This window comes from Rhinolophus sinicus, linkage group LG07 (genome assembly GCF_036562045.2).
Source record: "Rhinolophus sinicus isolate RSC01 linkage group LG07, ASM3656204v1, whole genome shotgun sequence".
In the NCBI taxonomy this organism is placed as follows: Eukaryota; Metazoa; Chordata; class Mammalia; order Chiroptera; family Rhinolophidae; genus Rhinolophus; species Rhinolophus sinicus.
The window spans coordinates 127421201-127435027 of record NC_133757.1 but is presented as its reverse complement, the minus strand read 5'-3'; the positions used below and the strand labels follow the sequence as shown (position 1 = coordinate 127435027).

The following is a 13827-nucleotide window of genomic DNA, read 5'->3' as shown; positions in this document are numbered from 1 at the left end:
AGGACAGGACACAGGACGTCACTCATTCATGGGACCGCCAGGAGCTGGAGCTGACTCAATGGCATGTGACACCCTGAATTACAGAGGAGCATGCATGCCCACCTTGGGTGGGAGGGGTCCGGGGTGACAGCTGCAGGAGTGCTACTCTGAGCACAAAGGATCTCTGATTTACCCTAAACATCTGCACATTCTTTACTGCATACACGCATGTTTGTTTAAATCAGTTGACGCTGTTGGAATTTTCCCATGGAATATTCTCATAGTGAAATTGACTCTGCAAGAAGGTGACAAGTTCACTTTGCAGCTCTGAGTTTCTTCACACAGGTGACCGCACAGGCCCGCATGTAGTACCTAATATACTACTTATGGCTCAATGGACCTTCCAGGGAATCTAAATAGCCAACTCAGTAAAGAAACTGCATGTTAAAAATTCTTACTAACAGGTTGGTCTAATACAGTGTATTAGTCATAGCACGACGTTAAAATCAGACATTCCTGTAGGGCACACACAAACATTTCAGTTTCTTTTTTGTTATACTTGGATTAGGTGCTCTAAACATATTTATTTTAGGATGCTTTTGGTTCAGAAAGTATGAAAATATTATAACATCAATATTTTATTTTTTACGATCTGCTGGCAGCCTTCCCCTGACTAAGCCTCAGTAAGTTACTTGTGCGGGAATCTGACACTTGACTAGATCGTATTTGCAGTTGACTGACAGACAGGAAAAGGATAATGCAGGACTGCTGTCACGGATTCTGGGTGTCAGGATGTCCCACAGCTCTGCATAATCTGTGCAGTGAGGTGCTTCACTGTAAGTTAAAGAATTGAAAGGAATTGCCTACACATTCAGGAAGCATTGCTGAAAGGTCTAAGTACTGCTCTGAGTTAGGAAGAGCAATGTAACCAGGTAATACATAAACTCAGATTGTGATTAGGAAAACACATGGAAACAGTAATGAAGTCCACTCTTCCATCTATAAAGTGACACACAACCTCTCGCTTGGCACTGGGAAGGCTAAAGATGAAAACATGGGAGTAAAGCATGAAATTACGGAGGTCTATTCCCCACGCTGCAGGGCGATTACTTACAGGTGAGCTGTCTTCCAATCCAAGTGTCCCATCCACAACCAAGCCCACCACTTTCCTCTGAAGGCCCAGCTTTTCCACAGCCAGGAAGCTTATTCAGGGCTTTCCTCTCTCATAGCTACGTCATTGTCCTCCCTTCATCTTTCCCTGTCCTTATGTCTCCTGCAAAAGGCCTCTGGTATCATCTCTACGGGCCGACACATTTTTGTAATGACTTCACTCTCATCTTTAGAACCTACAGACAGAGGCTCCTGCCGCATGTCTCATACACGTGGCCTTGGCAGCTTTCGAGCTTTCCCGACTCCATGGGCTGCTCCCTGAGGCTGTGTCTCCTATGTGCTGCTCTACCAGAAGAAACCAGTGTGCCCGTTTATTGTTCTTCATGCACACACACTGCTCTGCTCCTGCCTGCTCACTCACGGTACTCTAATGACGGCAGCTGTGCTCGTTCCAGGTTCCCAACACGAGTGAACCTGCCTGGCTCATCAAGGTTTGGATGAGCTGGTAGGGCAGGCCAAGTGTCAGCGACACCGCATGGTCAGTGCAATCATAATCACAAATAAGGAAGAGTGCAAAAGAGGACACATGTGGAGGCAGGTCTATGATGTCATTTGGGTCACATCACCAGGTACTGTGATGGTTTGTAAGTTCCAGGGGGGCAAAGCCCATCCTTTTATTATGCAGGGACCTCAAAGGAAGACATCCACACCCACACACCATCAGATTCCTCTGAAGGAGCCCAGACATTTCATCCCACAGAGAGTCGGTGATAGAAGCAGGGGTTTCTGCATGTAAAGCATCCACCTTGGTGTGGTCAGGCCCACACTGGAGGAGGAAGAAAACATGGGAGCTTTAGTCCTGACCGTCCCTATGAAGCCAAGGGACTTAGAACAAGACATTTCAGTGCACTAGGTGCCATCGTCCCTTTCTTCTCCAAAGTGAGCAGGTTGGGCTGGAAGGCCCTAACTCCCACTGCTCTTGCAATCTAACGTTTTCTCTTCCGTTAACACACACACAGAAATGTTCACTACAGTGTGCGTCACCAGCCCTGTGATTCGTTTGTGTCACAGACATTCCAATCGCAGCATTTCTGAGTTGGCGCTGGATGATCTCACAGCTAGAATGAACACAGTTGTGAACCCCCGAAGGTCAGCACACTGCCGCCTCCATTCTGACTTCAACCCTGGAAATGGGAGGGACGGCTCAGAGCTGGGCTCTTTGCGCATCCCCCTGGTCGTCCGGCCAGCAGGTGTCCCATCACACCTGGCATGTGTGCTGAGATGGAGACCGGAAGGCCTGGCTGCAGATGGACTGAGCTGCCTGACAGCGTAGAGCTTCCAAGCATCAATCAGTGAATGTGCAGGAATCTGACCTCCCTGCTGCCTCCATGGTGTGGTTTGGTTTCCATAATGAGAATTTAAAAAGAAAAAGAAAACAGAAGCGGAAACTTTATTTTTTCCACCTTCATAGTGATGATTCCACCAAAACAAAAGGGACTTGAATTCACAGGAACCTGTGGATATCATTTCAAGAATCCTGTACACCTGGGGCCACATTGCGGAGGGTATAGTTAGGAATAGCGCTGTGTGTGTCATCAGCACTTGTCCTCCTGTGAAAGAACCAACATCCAGGGAAGGGAGCACACACACTCTATGGGGCACCGGCCAAGCTGTCCCTTGACTGAAACTCATACTGCACTTTTCATTAGGTGACACAGTGATTTCATGTACAGTAGTTGGTGCTAATGAAAATTTACATAGGGAACCAAAGGAAATTAAATAGATGTCAAGATCATCATTTTGCATGTTTTCCTTTTATTTGTGGTAATAAAAAAGTGTGAATTGAAAAGCTGAAGAAAAAGGACACCTGACCTAGTTTTTAAAAGTGAACTGCACTAAATAGAAGTCATGCTTCTAAATAAGAAAAGTACCTGGACAGTTAATGCTGAGACCACATGAGGAAGACAGACATACACCGAGGAACCTCTCCTGACTGTAGGGTGATGATGGGGGGTTGTAAAAGATTGGATTAGTGCTGGTTCTGCTTCTACAAGGGGTGATCAAACAGTACGGTGAATGTTTAAGTAAAAAAATTACTATAGTAAAAGACACATTGCCATTAATCCTCCCCAAACACTCCCCCTCACTTTGAACACACTTATCCCATCGTTCCTGCCACTTTCTGAAGCAGTTCTGGACGTCCTCTTTCGTGAGTGTCTTTAGCTGTACTGTCATGGCTTCCTCGATGTCCTGAATCAATTTGACTTTGGGGAAGAGTCAGGAGTCACACGGTGCCAGATCCAGTGAATAAGGTGGATGAGGACACACTGTAATGTTTTTATTTGACAAAAATTGCCATATACCGGAAGCAATGTGTGACACGGAGCATTGTCATGAAGAAGGATGATTTATAGCACACTTTGATACACATCTTCTCTCAGCAGTAGCTCATACCCAACTGATTGCACTGAACAAGTTGAAACTTGTCACATACTGTTGTTACTAAGGTTCAATGTGCCACTTCCTGTATTGAAGATCCCTGCCTTTCCGTTGGATGGCACTTGGCAGCAGCATTCACTGTATTTTCTGATCACAATGAGAAGGCTCCGTGTCACACATAGCTTATGGCATATGGCAATTTCTGTCAAATAAAAACATTACGGTGTGTCCTCATCCACTTATTCACTGGATCTGGCGCCGTGCGACTTCTGGCTCTTCCCCAAAGTCAAAATGACCATGAAAGGTATACGTTTTGAATTGATTCAGGACATGGAGGCAGCCACGACAGCATAACTAAAGACACTCAGGAAAGAGGACTTCCAGAACTGCTTCAGAAAGTGGCAAGAATGATGGGATGAGTGTATTAGAAGTGAGGGGGAGTATTTTGAGGGTGGTTAATGGCAATGTGCCTTTTACTGTAATAATTTATTTTATTTGAATATTCACTGTATTTTCTGATCACACCTGGTATGTTGTTATGAAATTCAATTCATATTGTATAAAGGACACCAGGTAATGCTTACGGCTGTATTTGTCGGCTATTATGACTATCACTATGAAAAGAAGAGAACCACGGGGGAAAGGGATGTGGGAGGTGTTGTGTACTGTACCCAACCATGTGCATCATCTATGATTGACAGAGCGTATTGATTTGCTTCAATAAGCGAGTTGTTGTCAACGTCTCATGTACCTGAGTAATTCCCTCTTGAACTTAATGGCTCTATTCCTTGTTTTCCTTCTTAAATACATTTGAGAATAATGGCACTTTAGTTAATGGGAAATATTTGCCAGTTTATTCTGCAGTTAAAAGAAACCATATGAATGATATAATTCGCATGATAAAATGGGAGTCTTTTAGTAATCATTTTCTCTTGAGAGTTATTTAAATATTCCTATAATAAGCTATTTTTTTAAAATATGCAAGGGAGCCAAAAATGTATACACATTTTAAGAAAGGAAAACTGTATTAAAATTGTAATATTCAATATATACTGATAACAAAAGATAAATACAAGTCACGTTTGACTTCTGCAATGACAAGAGGTGCTCAAAGTGGTTACCATCAGCATCCAGACACTTTTGATGATGGCGAACTACTGCTTGAGCAACGTTGACCAAAGTGTCCACTTGTGTACATTTTTTTGGCACCCCTGGTATATGAAAATTTCTAAACTTATTTAAATGATAGCAACAATAACAAAAACTTGTGAAGTCTGAATTTTTTGATTAATTCTATCATTTATTAAGAAATTCTCAGGAAGTTACCTCTGTGATGGTATTCAAAATTAAAATTGTCAGCATTTGGCAAAAGTTTATCTGTGTCTGTATATGTTTTGATGTCTTTCAAAGTGACATCGGTCCTTAAGAAATAGTTCTATTTTCTGTGTCTAATTTTCATTTATACCCTCAATCAACTAGCACAGTATTTCATATGAACATTTAATCAATATTTAGAATCATCATGCTGACCAAATAATACTGGAGCTGGCATATCTTTGATTATATTCATTCCTTAAAAAATAAACAGTGTAACGGATATTGAAACAATGTCAACAAAACAGTTACTTTAAAAAACTCACACAATATTAAGAAATAAAAATTCTTCATTAATTTTTTTTTTTAGGGTAAAGAAAGAGTAGAACTTGGGGCCGGGCCATTCACTCATTTTTTATGTCAGCCATCTGCAACCTTGGCTACTTTTTCTTGTTATTGCACCATGAATGATTGCTATGTCATAAATGAACATGTGAGAGAAAAGAACTGGTTTACTCTCAACGTGACGGGTTTCATAAGTGTGTGAGCACTTCTGGGTAACTGCCCTTTATGGGACCCCATGCTTCCCTTTATGAAAGCCAACTCCTACTTGGGGTGACTACGTCACTGTGACAACTGTGTCTCCATCTGTTTATCTCTCTAATGCACACACCCCACATACAGACGGTCCCACAACATACGGGAGGGAGAATGATCAGAAGACATAGTGCTGCCCGAGCACAAACAGTGGCAAGCTGCTGAGTAAGTCACAGAACACAGTGGAACTTACTGTAGCATTTTAAAAACACACTTTGGAATATATAACAATGAGTAAGATTGACAAGGAAACCTTCCACTGTATTTCCTTCTTTGTTCCTTCCCTCAAGCACACGCCTCGCCTGACACACTGACACACAGGGACACTCAGTTCCGATGGCACAGGAATTATGGGATGAAGAGAGACGCACAGTCTGGAGGAGAGGCAGAGAGGATGGTGGGGAGTGTGTCACTGTGATTTCTCCTGAGCGCTGAGGCCACTCCTGGCCTACCGCCCAGCAGGGGACTGTCAGGCCAGCAGGGAACTCCCTGCAGCCAGCCTACTGACTGCATGGTCAGCGAGATCCAATGCAAAGAACCGGGCAGGGGCTACCGCTGAAAAGAGAGACCACATTTTCCTGCACCGGGGTGGTGTGGCTCCCCTGAGAAGTTGAACTATTTGTGAAAGCAATGCTAACACTGACAATTCTTTCTTGACCAGTAGACCTGATCCTAGTGAAAGATTGGTCAGATTTAAAGGACTGTGAGGACATATGAAAGACAGAATTTGTACGAGCACCTGGTATAAACAGCTCCCCTTCTATTTGCACTGTGTGCTGTGTCCACCCATACATGTCAGGGCCTGCTCACAGCTTCTTGGATCTCAGCGGTTCTCGGTCCTATCTCCCTTGGCATCCAGAGCCTGGCCATTTTGCTGCCAGCCCTGGTCACACTACTTCCCAGTCAGGATGACCAGCTCTGAGAAGGCACCAACCACGAGACATCCTCACTGCGGTGTACCAACCTCCTGAACCAACAAGTGAAAGCTCCAAAAAGCAAAGAGAAAATACACTGAATCCATAAAACACACAAGCACATCACTGAAGAGAATAAAACAATTGGATGAGAGACATTTGTGGAAAACGCCAGTTTCCACACCTCCAGCAGGGTTCCTTGCACACGTTCGGCACTCATGAACTGTGACTCCCCTCCCTCCCCCCAAGGACAGAAGGTTCAGTGTCACCTGCCAGAGAGGGTCCCTTTGCTCAGGGAACAGCTCGAAGTACTTGTGGGCCAGCTGCACTGGGGGCAGAGTCTGCAGTCGCAAGTTGGTCCAGCTCTGCACGAAGTTGGCCAGGTTCACAAAGGTGTACGAGCCCAGGCGGTCATTCCCGTAGTTGGACAGGTGGGTCATGAAAATGCTGATCTGAAACGTAAATAAAAATGACCATAAGAGGGCATGTGCAAAAGCTCAAAGCAGCAGAGAAGTTCTGGGCGGTCTGTCACCTAACCTCAGCATTTCACGAGAAGTACAATCATCATTAGGTGGTGTTATGGGCTGACTGTGTCCCCTCCTAAATTCCTATTGAAACTGTAGCCCCGATGTGACTGTACTCAGAGATAGGGCCTCCAGGGAGGTCCTTAAATGAGCTCATAAGGGTGGGGCCGTAACCCCAGAGGTCTGGTACCCTTATAATAAGGAGGTGAGTGAGCACTCTCTGTCCTTTCCTCCCTCCCTCCCTTTCTGCCTCTCCCTCCCTCCCCCTCCTTCCAACAGCACACAGAGAAGAGGCTAAGTGAGAACACAGCCAGAAGGCAGCTGTCTGCAAGCAGGAAGAGAGGTCTCATCAGAAACTGAATTTCCGGCACCTCAGTTCGTCCTGCAAAACTGTGAGAAAATAAATGTCTGTGGTTTAAGCCCCCATCTGTGCTATCTTGTTATGGCAGCTTATATACACTGATGCAGGTGGAAAACCGTACCTTTGAGTTTGATTTCTACTTCGAAAATCGCTCTTACACTCTTGAAATTAAAATTGAAATTGGGTTTGGCATCCCCTCACTGTTCCTTAAAATTATAGTATTAATTTCCTCATTGTAGAATCAACACCATCAAACCCAATAATCTAATAACTGCCAGACTACTGAAGAAGCAGAATTAACAGTTCTAAAATTAAACAATTGTTCCAGATATTTTCTGCTATAGAGGTGTTTTATAGAGTGGAATGTTGAAATGGAACCAGGCTCAAGAAAACTTACTTCTTTGTGGTCCAATGAGGAATTTTTACTGCAAGAAGGAAACTGAGTGTTTGCCCTGAAACTGACTGCATTTCGTTAGAAAGCCTTCCGTGAGCATCAATCCTCTTACAACTGGTCTACCTCAATACTAGTCATTCTAATATGGTATTTCTGTATCTTCTTCTTTGTGGATCAGAGACTAGGGAAAAGTGAAGCGTCGACTGACTGCTCTTCAAAGAGCAATGGAGAATGTGAATGTGATACAGATATAATCCAGTACCAACCCATCAGGGAGTGGTGTGGGATTAAGGATACTAAAGACAAGAGAACTGCCGTGATCTGGATAGAAACGGTGGAGGTCACTAACCCAACTCACGAAAGAGAATTCATCATTTTCTCCCATAAACAATGTTTGTACTTGCTCCTCAATCCATAATATGTTTACATACAAGTACTTTAAAAATTCATTTTATTATTTATTACTTAGATCTATACATATTTCAGAGCAACTAACATGTTATAATTAAGTACTTAACTGACTTCATTAGGAAGGTAAAAGTAATATGATGTTTTAAATAATAATATTAAAGCAAGTATAATGTGACCTTAACCAGAAAAACAATATCTGCAGGTCAGTATGTAGAAGGAAAGTCAAGCACTGCAGGCTAGTTTTCGTCTTTATGCTCAATGACTCTTTTTCAAGGGTTTATGTTCTTGGCGTGCTTATTTGTGCTATTTTGAACACAAAATGGGTTTGCAGTAACCGCTCCAGATGATGTCATGACCACTGCTTAGATGGTCAGCCATGCGCTGAAGGGTACGTGCGCAGAACTTGTGTTCCCAAGACGTCGCACGCCATTGGGCAACTGTCCCTGCCCAAAGAGGACACCTTCTGCCTTAAAAAAAAAATAAAAAAAAAAATAGAGCGCTAGCTCGTATCAGCATTGGAGACCAGTGCTCTGGCGAGGCCGTGAGAGGTGCAAGCTGAAGAGAGCAGCTTCACTAAATGCCTTTTTAATGTGGAAGACACAACTCTTACTCTGTGTCACATGAGATCGCTGAGAAGCATTCTCTGAGGAAAGCCTATTAACATGATTGAGACGTCCTCACCCCGGTTGAAGGTGGGGGAGTGTGGGAGAGCTTGGCCCGTTGTCCTAATATCCCTGGGTTACTTAAAATAACGCCTAAACAGTAGACAGCATTGACAGCTGGGCGTGAATCCACACCCTTCACATGGTGAAATGATGAAACCCTCACAGCAATCTTGACAGGAAGTCACAGTCCGCTTACAGGTGAGGAAACTGAGGCACACTGAGGAGCATGTTCAGGTCCCACATCTAGTCTACGGCAGCAGAACTTAAAACCTGGCCGTTTGGTTCCCTAATCTGACATGTGATACACCTGACACCTTCACCCAAGCAGTTTACAGAGAGTCTGACAGCCATCACTTGTTTTCCTTTCACCTTCTTGAAATTAAAAGACAAAGAATGTCTGTCTCTAGAAGAAAGAGGGAAGTCTATGTATTTTTTCTTTTAAATTAGCATGACAGAGGTAATTTATGGACCCTTAGATGAAAAGTTCTATACAATGAATCAGAGTATTTGAAAAGAATATTACCGATAGACTGCACATTTATCTCTGAAAGCGGCACCACTGCTATCATACGTCCAGGCTATGTGTCCCACTGCGGCACACTCAAAGCTTTTTATTGTGAAGGTCATAAAAGAGGAAGGCTATTTTTTAAAAAACATATTTTTTACACAGCTTGTTTAGATGGAAATTTAAATTAAGTCGCCCAAATGTTAACTGACACAATCAATGTTCTGACTTGAGATTCATGTGCAATCACCGTACAGGCACAGCGCACCTGTGTCGCTGATTTTCACACTGGCCCATCTCTCTCTCTTTTTCAGATAAGAAGTGTCCTCTTGGAAGGACTTAATTACAGAGTTTCTAGAATGTAACATACTAGTTGATGACCAAAGAATTGCAGTTGTCACGAGAACTTTATAATTACCACAGAATAACATGCATTTGGTCCCCAAAAGTCTGCATTTATCTCATGTCACTACTGTAATTAAGAAATAAGACAGTAAGTCCTGAGCTTCAGGGAAACTATAGCTTCTCGGGACTGAAATTCTTATGAAAAACCAGCTGCAGGCTAAACGCCTGAAGAAGTAAAATAATGACCTAGAACTCCACCACCCGCCCTCTGGTGTTGTCAGTGTGTGATGGAAATTTAAGGCACCTGTGAGTGTCTAAAATCTGCCAAAATTATAAGGAAAAATACTACTTGGAAAGTACTGTAAAGGTTATTTTTATATCGTGGGCAGATGGGTATCCACCTTTCATGAGGGCATTAACATAACGCTTTTAAAAGACCTTGTGGCTGACTAGGTCTAAGTCACTTATGCAGAGTTTCCTTAGGAGTACAAGCCTGCTTTTCTGTAAGAAGGATAAACTCAATGCAGGGCAAGTGGAAAATCAGCCTCTGGGAGCCAGTGGCATCTAGAGAAGTTGGTGGTTCTAAGCTGAGCGCGTCCCATTCGAAGGTCCTGGGCTAAGAACACAGCCTGCACCCTGGCCACAGCAGCTGGGTCATGGCTGTCCAGGCAGTGTGTACACATGCTGGTCACAAACACATCAGTGCTGGCACGTGATGAGCGGCATGTTCAGAAGAATTCTGCATGCACAGCCCGACGGTGAGGTCTGGCATGCTGAGAGCACCTACTGTGCAGACCGAGCCCCTTACTTTCAGTATTTCTGGACAAATGGCTTGTTCAAAACAGCAGAACCCATTCAGAGAGTGTCGGGGGAAGAAGCTGCATTAAGAGTGGGTGTGGCCTGGAGCATCACAAGGGAAGTCAGAGGATACGCAGCACGAAATGGTAGCAAATCATTAATTTTTCACGTCACTATTTTTTACATGCTGGGGTATATTTCTCGCATATCCCGCCCCTTTACTTATTTATTTGGACTGTTGTTTCCTAATCTGTGTAGGAATACTCTTGCTCAATGCTCCCAAAGTGCCGTCTAGGAAAGGCAGAATTGTGCACTGTGGATGCAAGTCCCGGACCTTGAGTTCTGGCAGCTCAGAGGCTGGTGACATTCCCACAGCAGAGCTTTTCCTCCCATGTGACAAGACAGGCCAGGTCACCGCGTCCAATGCAGGAGTTTAGGAACAAGACATCAGGTGCTCCTCAGCAGGACAGCCGCTGTGCAGAGGGTCCCCAGGCCTGGGTGCCTGGCCTCTGCCACCAGCTCACCTTTGAGCCTCTGCCTACGTCCCTCCCTCAATACTCAGTGCTCTCAGCTCCGTGTGACCAAACACGAACCACGTCTGAGCTCTGCCTCCTGCCTGCTGCGAAAATACAAAATGAGGATTAAAAGCACACTAGAGTCTCATGATTTGTTAAAACACAAGATATTATTCGGAATGCCAGGTCAAAACGCATGTGCTGAATTTGGACAATCACTACCCACCTGTGGAATAAACCCACTCAACAGAAAAGGGGCTTCACTGTAGCGACATATGCATCTTGATATTAGGGAAGTAAATCACGATTACTGAACTCTGTGGGTAATCCTTGCATGTGGGTAAAACACCGTCACAGTGACAAACAAGACAGGATGATATAAATGTGAGTGAGTGGCTTACTTGTAAATTATAGTTAATCGTTTTGTAGAGCGTTTTACTTTGCCTCTCTTGTGAAGTTGCTAACATGCAAAATATAGGAGCAAGGAAAAGGGGAAAAATGAAATAAAAACAAAGGCCTCATTTTATCCAGAAAATGAAGCATCGGCCATCCAAATTGCATTAAAACCTTCTCAGACTACCAAGCCAGCACAGTCTCCTTGCATTTCCTACTCGTATGACAAACAGAACGTCACTTAAGCTGTGCGGACGTCGGCATCCATAGCCGGCATCAAACGCAGTGCCTTAAACTGGAACTTACCATTACTTCTGGAGCAGACTTGTACATTTTTACTTAAAGTACACATTAGATTTTGGAAATAGTGCCTTTAGAAATGAAATCTTGAGTAGTCAGACACATGGTTCATAAGGAAAAACACATTATCATAACACTACGAATAGAAACGATTGCTTTGCGGAGCGAGAAGGGATGAACCCACTCTAAGGCATCTGGCCCTGCTGTAACACAGTACTTTTCAAGATGAGCATTAAATGTTAGTAGTTTCCATTTTTGCCTCTGCGGCCCTGCCAGGGTTCCCCCCTTCAGAATAAGTCCACTGTGCTTAAAATCATGTCCATTAGCTTGTTACATTATTGATTAGCCTTTTAGCTCTCGTCAGATCTGAAGCTAGACAGAACACATGGGGAGGTATTCCCGACGGCCCATCGGATGGGCTTTGGCTGCTACACATGTTTTTTCTATCAAAGGTAATTTTGCATCTTGATCTTATTCTGCATATTCTGAGCATGAGAGATACTACGAGTCAGACTGCTTAACGCTACAGCTTGAATGCCGGTGCACTTCTGGATTTAAGCACATGTGACGTAAGTGTCACACAGTCATGAGGGGCACCCAGGGTCACTTGTTCATTCCTGGGCCTCCAATAACTTGATGCGCGCTTGTATCTGTGCCCTAAGTAAGGGACCAAAGTAAGGGGCATTTGTGCAGACCTAACAGAATGGTGCTAGGCTGCCACTCCGTGGAAACAAAACACCATCAGCAGCTCGGAGGTCACTGCCGAGGGATGGCACTGTCTTTTCCAAAAACGTCACAGACTGAATGGTGGTTAATGGTTGATCTCAACACATTAGTTGATGAATCGTAATGTTGATGTATTTATAACTTTGCAACTGGGTTTATGTTCACTCTTGTTGCATAGCTTGATTAGGTCCCAGAAGCCATCCTACTTTGGAGAAAAGGAAATGAGAACCAGGGGGTTCAGTGGTCTTTCTGGGGCTGCACACGGCCTCTTTCATCCCACGTGACCCTCGCTGTGGTGTCATGGCAGACGAGCACCCCACAGGCAGTTATGACGAATTACTGTTCCTAGTCGATGCTTTAACATCCCGTACCCTCGGCTACTTATGCAAAGCAAAACTTTTCTTGGGTGTGTGAAAAACCTGAACCTTTGCTTTTAATTTGGAGCAGAGGTAATGGAGAAAGTACTACTAATCAGACAGTTTAAAAATCAAGAGAGGTAACGAATAAAAGATTACGTTGGGAGTCTTTATTTATTGCACAAGTCAGAAAATACAGAAAGCTGACTCTGGGTTGCTGTTCTAGTTCACATTGGTTCGGTTTGCACACAGTGGGGCAGCACATATAGGCGACTGGAAACTAGAAGACCCAGGACTCAGGGCTGCCTCTGCCTGATGCATCAGTTGACTTGCCTGAGCCTCAGACTTTTCTGCTGTAAATGACAACAGTGACACAGTTACCAGGTCTACTTGACGCTGACATGAGTTGCAGGAAGACAATACATTCTATGGAATGTTTATCATCCTAATGCAATTCAGTTAAAGTAACTATAGAATAGTTCACATACCAAATATCATTTTAAATTACTTGATTTATATCTCAGAGATAATAATTCCTTTTTCCAATCAAAAGCAGCATTTCTTTGTTCTGCTGAAGTCAGCGTGCACATACCATGCTTACCATGCTCAATGTGACTGCTAGTTAAGCCAGAAAAAAGCTGGAGATATATACAGAGTAACAGTCACTCATTTTGGTACCTAATACACGAAGCTCTGTTGCAGTCTTCATGTTATTTCTTAATAAATGCAAGTTTTATCCACCAGAATCACCCTTGACAGCTGTAGTTAAAAATCAACACAGGAGGAGACTGTTAAATGGAATCTTTTGTTTCATTTCAGAAAGCACCTTGAGTAGACATAAGAAACGTGCAACTCATGGGTGCAGCGTGTAAGCTGTGTCACTTGTGTGGGGGGCCGAAGGGCGCTCCCCGCCCACACACCCCTTCCCTGTCCTCTTCCCCTCAGGCACCCTGCCCCACTCCTAGTCCTGTTTCTGCTCCTTGTTTGCTGACTAGTCCCCACCGCCAGGTTAGACATCCTCCTGCTGCTGTATCCTGGGGCTTCCTACGACGCCCGGCACATAGTAGGTGTGCACATTTATGAAATACACAGACCAATGCTTAGTAATATCACTCTGCTAGTGGAAAATATGGAATAGCTTAATTGCTTTCTAATTACTCCCCATTGCTGAAGACGTGCAG

General features: G+C 43.9%; 1 protein-coding gene across 5 annotated transcripts in view; it reads right to left on the bottom strand.

The window, feature by feature from the left end:
* NDST4 (N-deacetylase and N-sulfotransferase 4) overlaps positions 1–13827 on the bottom strand; it is a 281746-nt gene that overhangs the window by 31628 nt on the left and 236291 nt on the right. For all 5 annotated transcript variants that reach the window (XM_074338571.1, XM_074338573.1, XM_074338574.1 and 2 more), the window contains one exon: positions 6623–6805. In XM_074338571.1, the coding sequence (XP_074194672.1) occupies positions 6623–6805 (183 nt within the window). The remainder of the gene's footprint in view (positions 1–6622; positions 6806–13827) is intronic.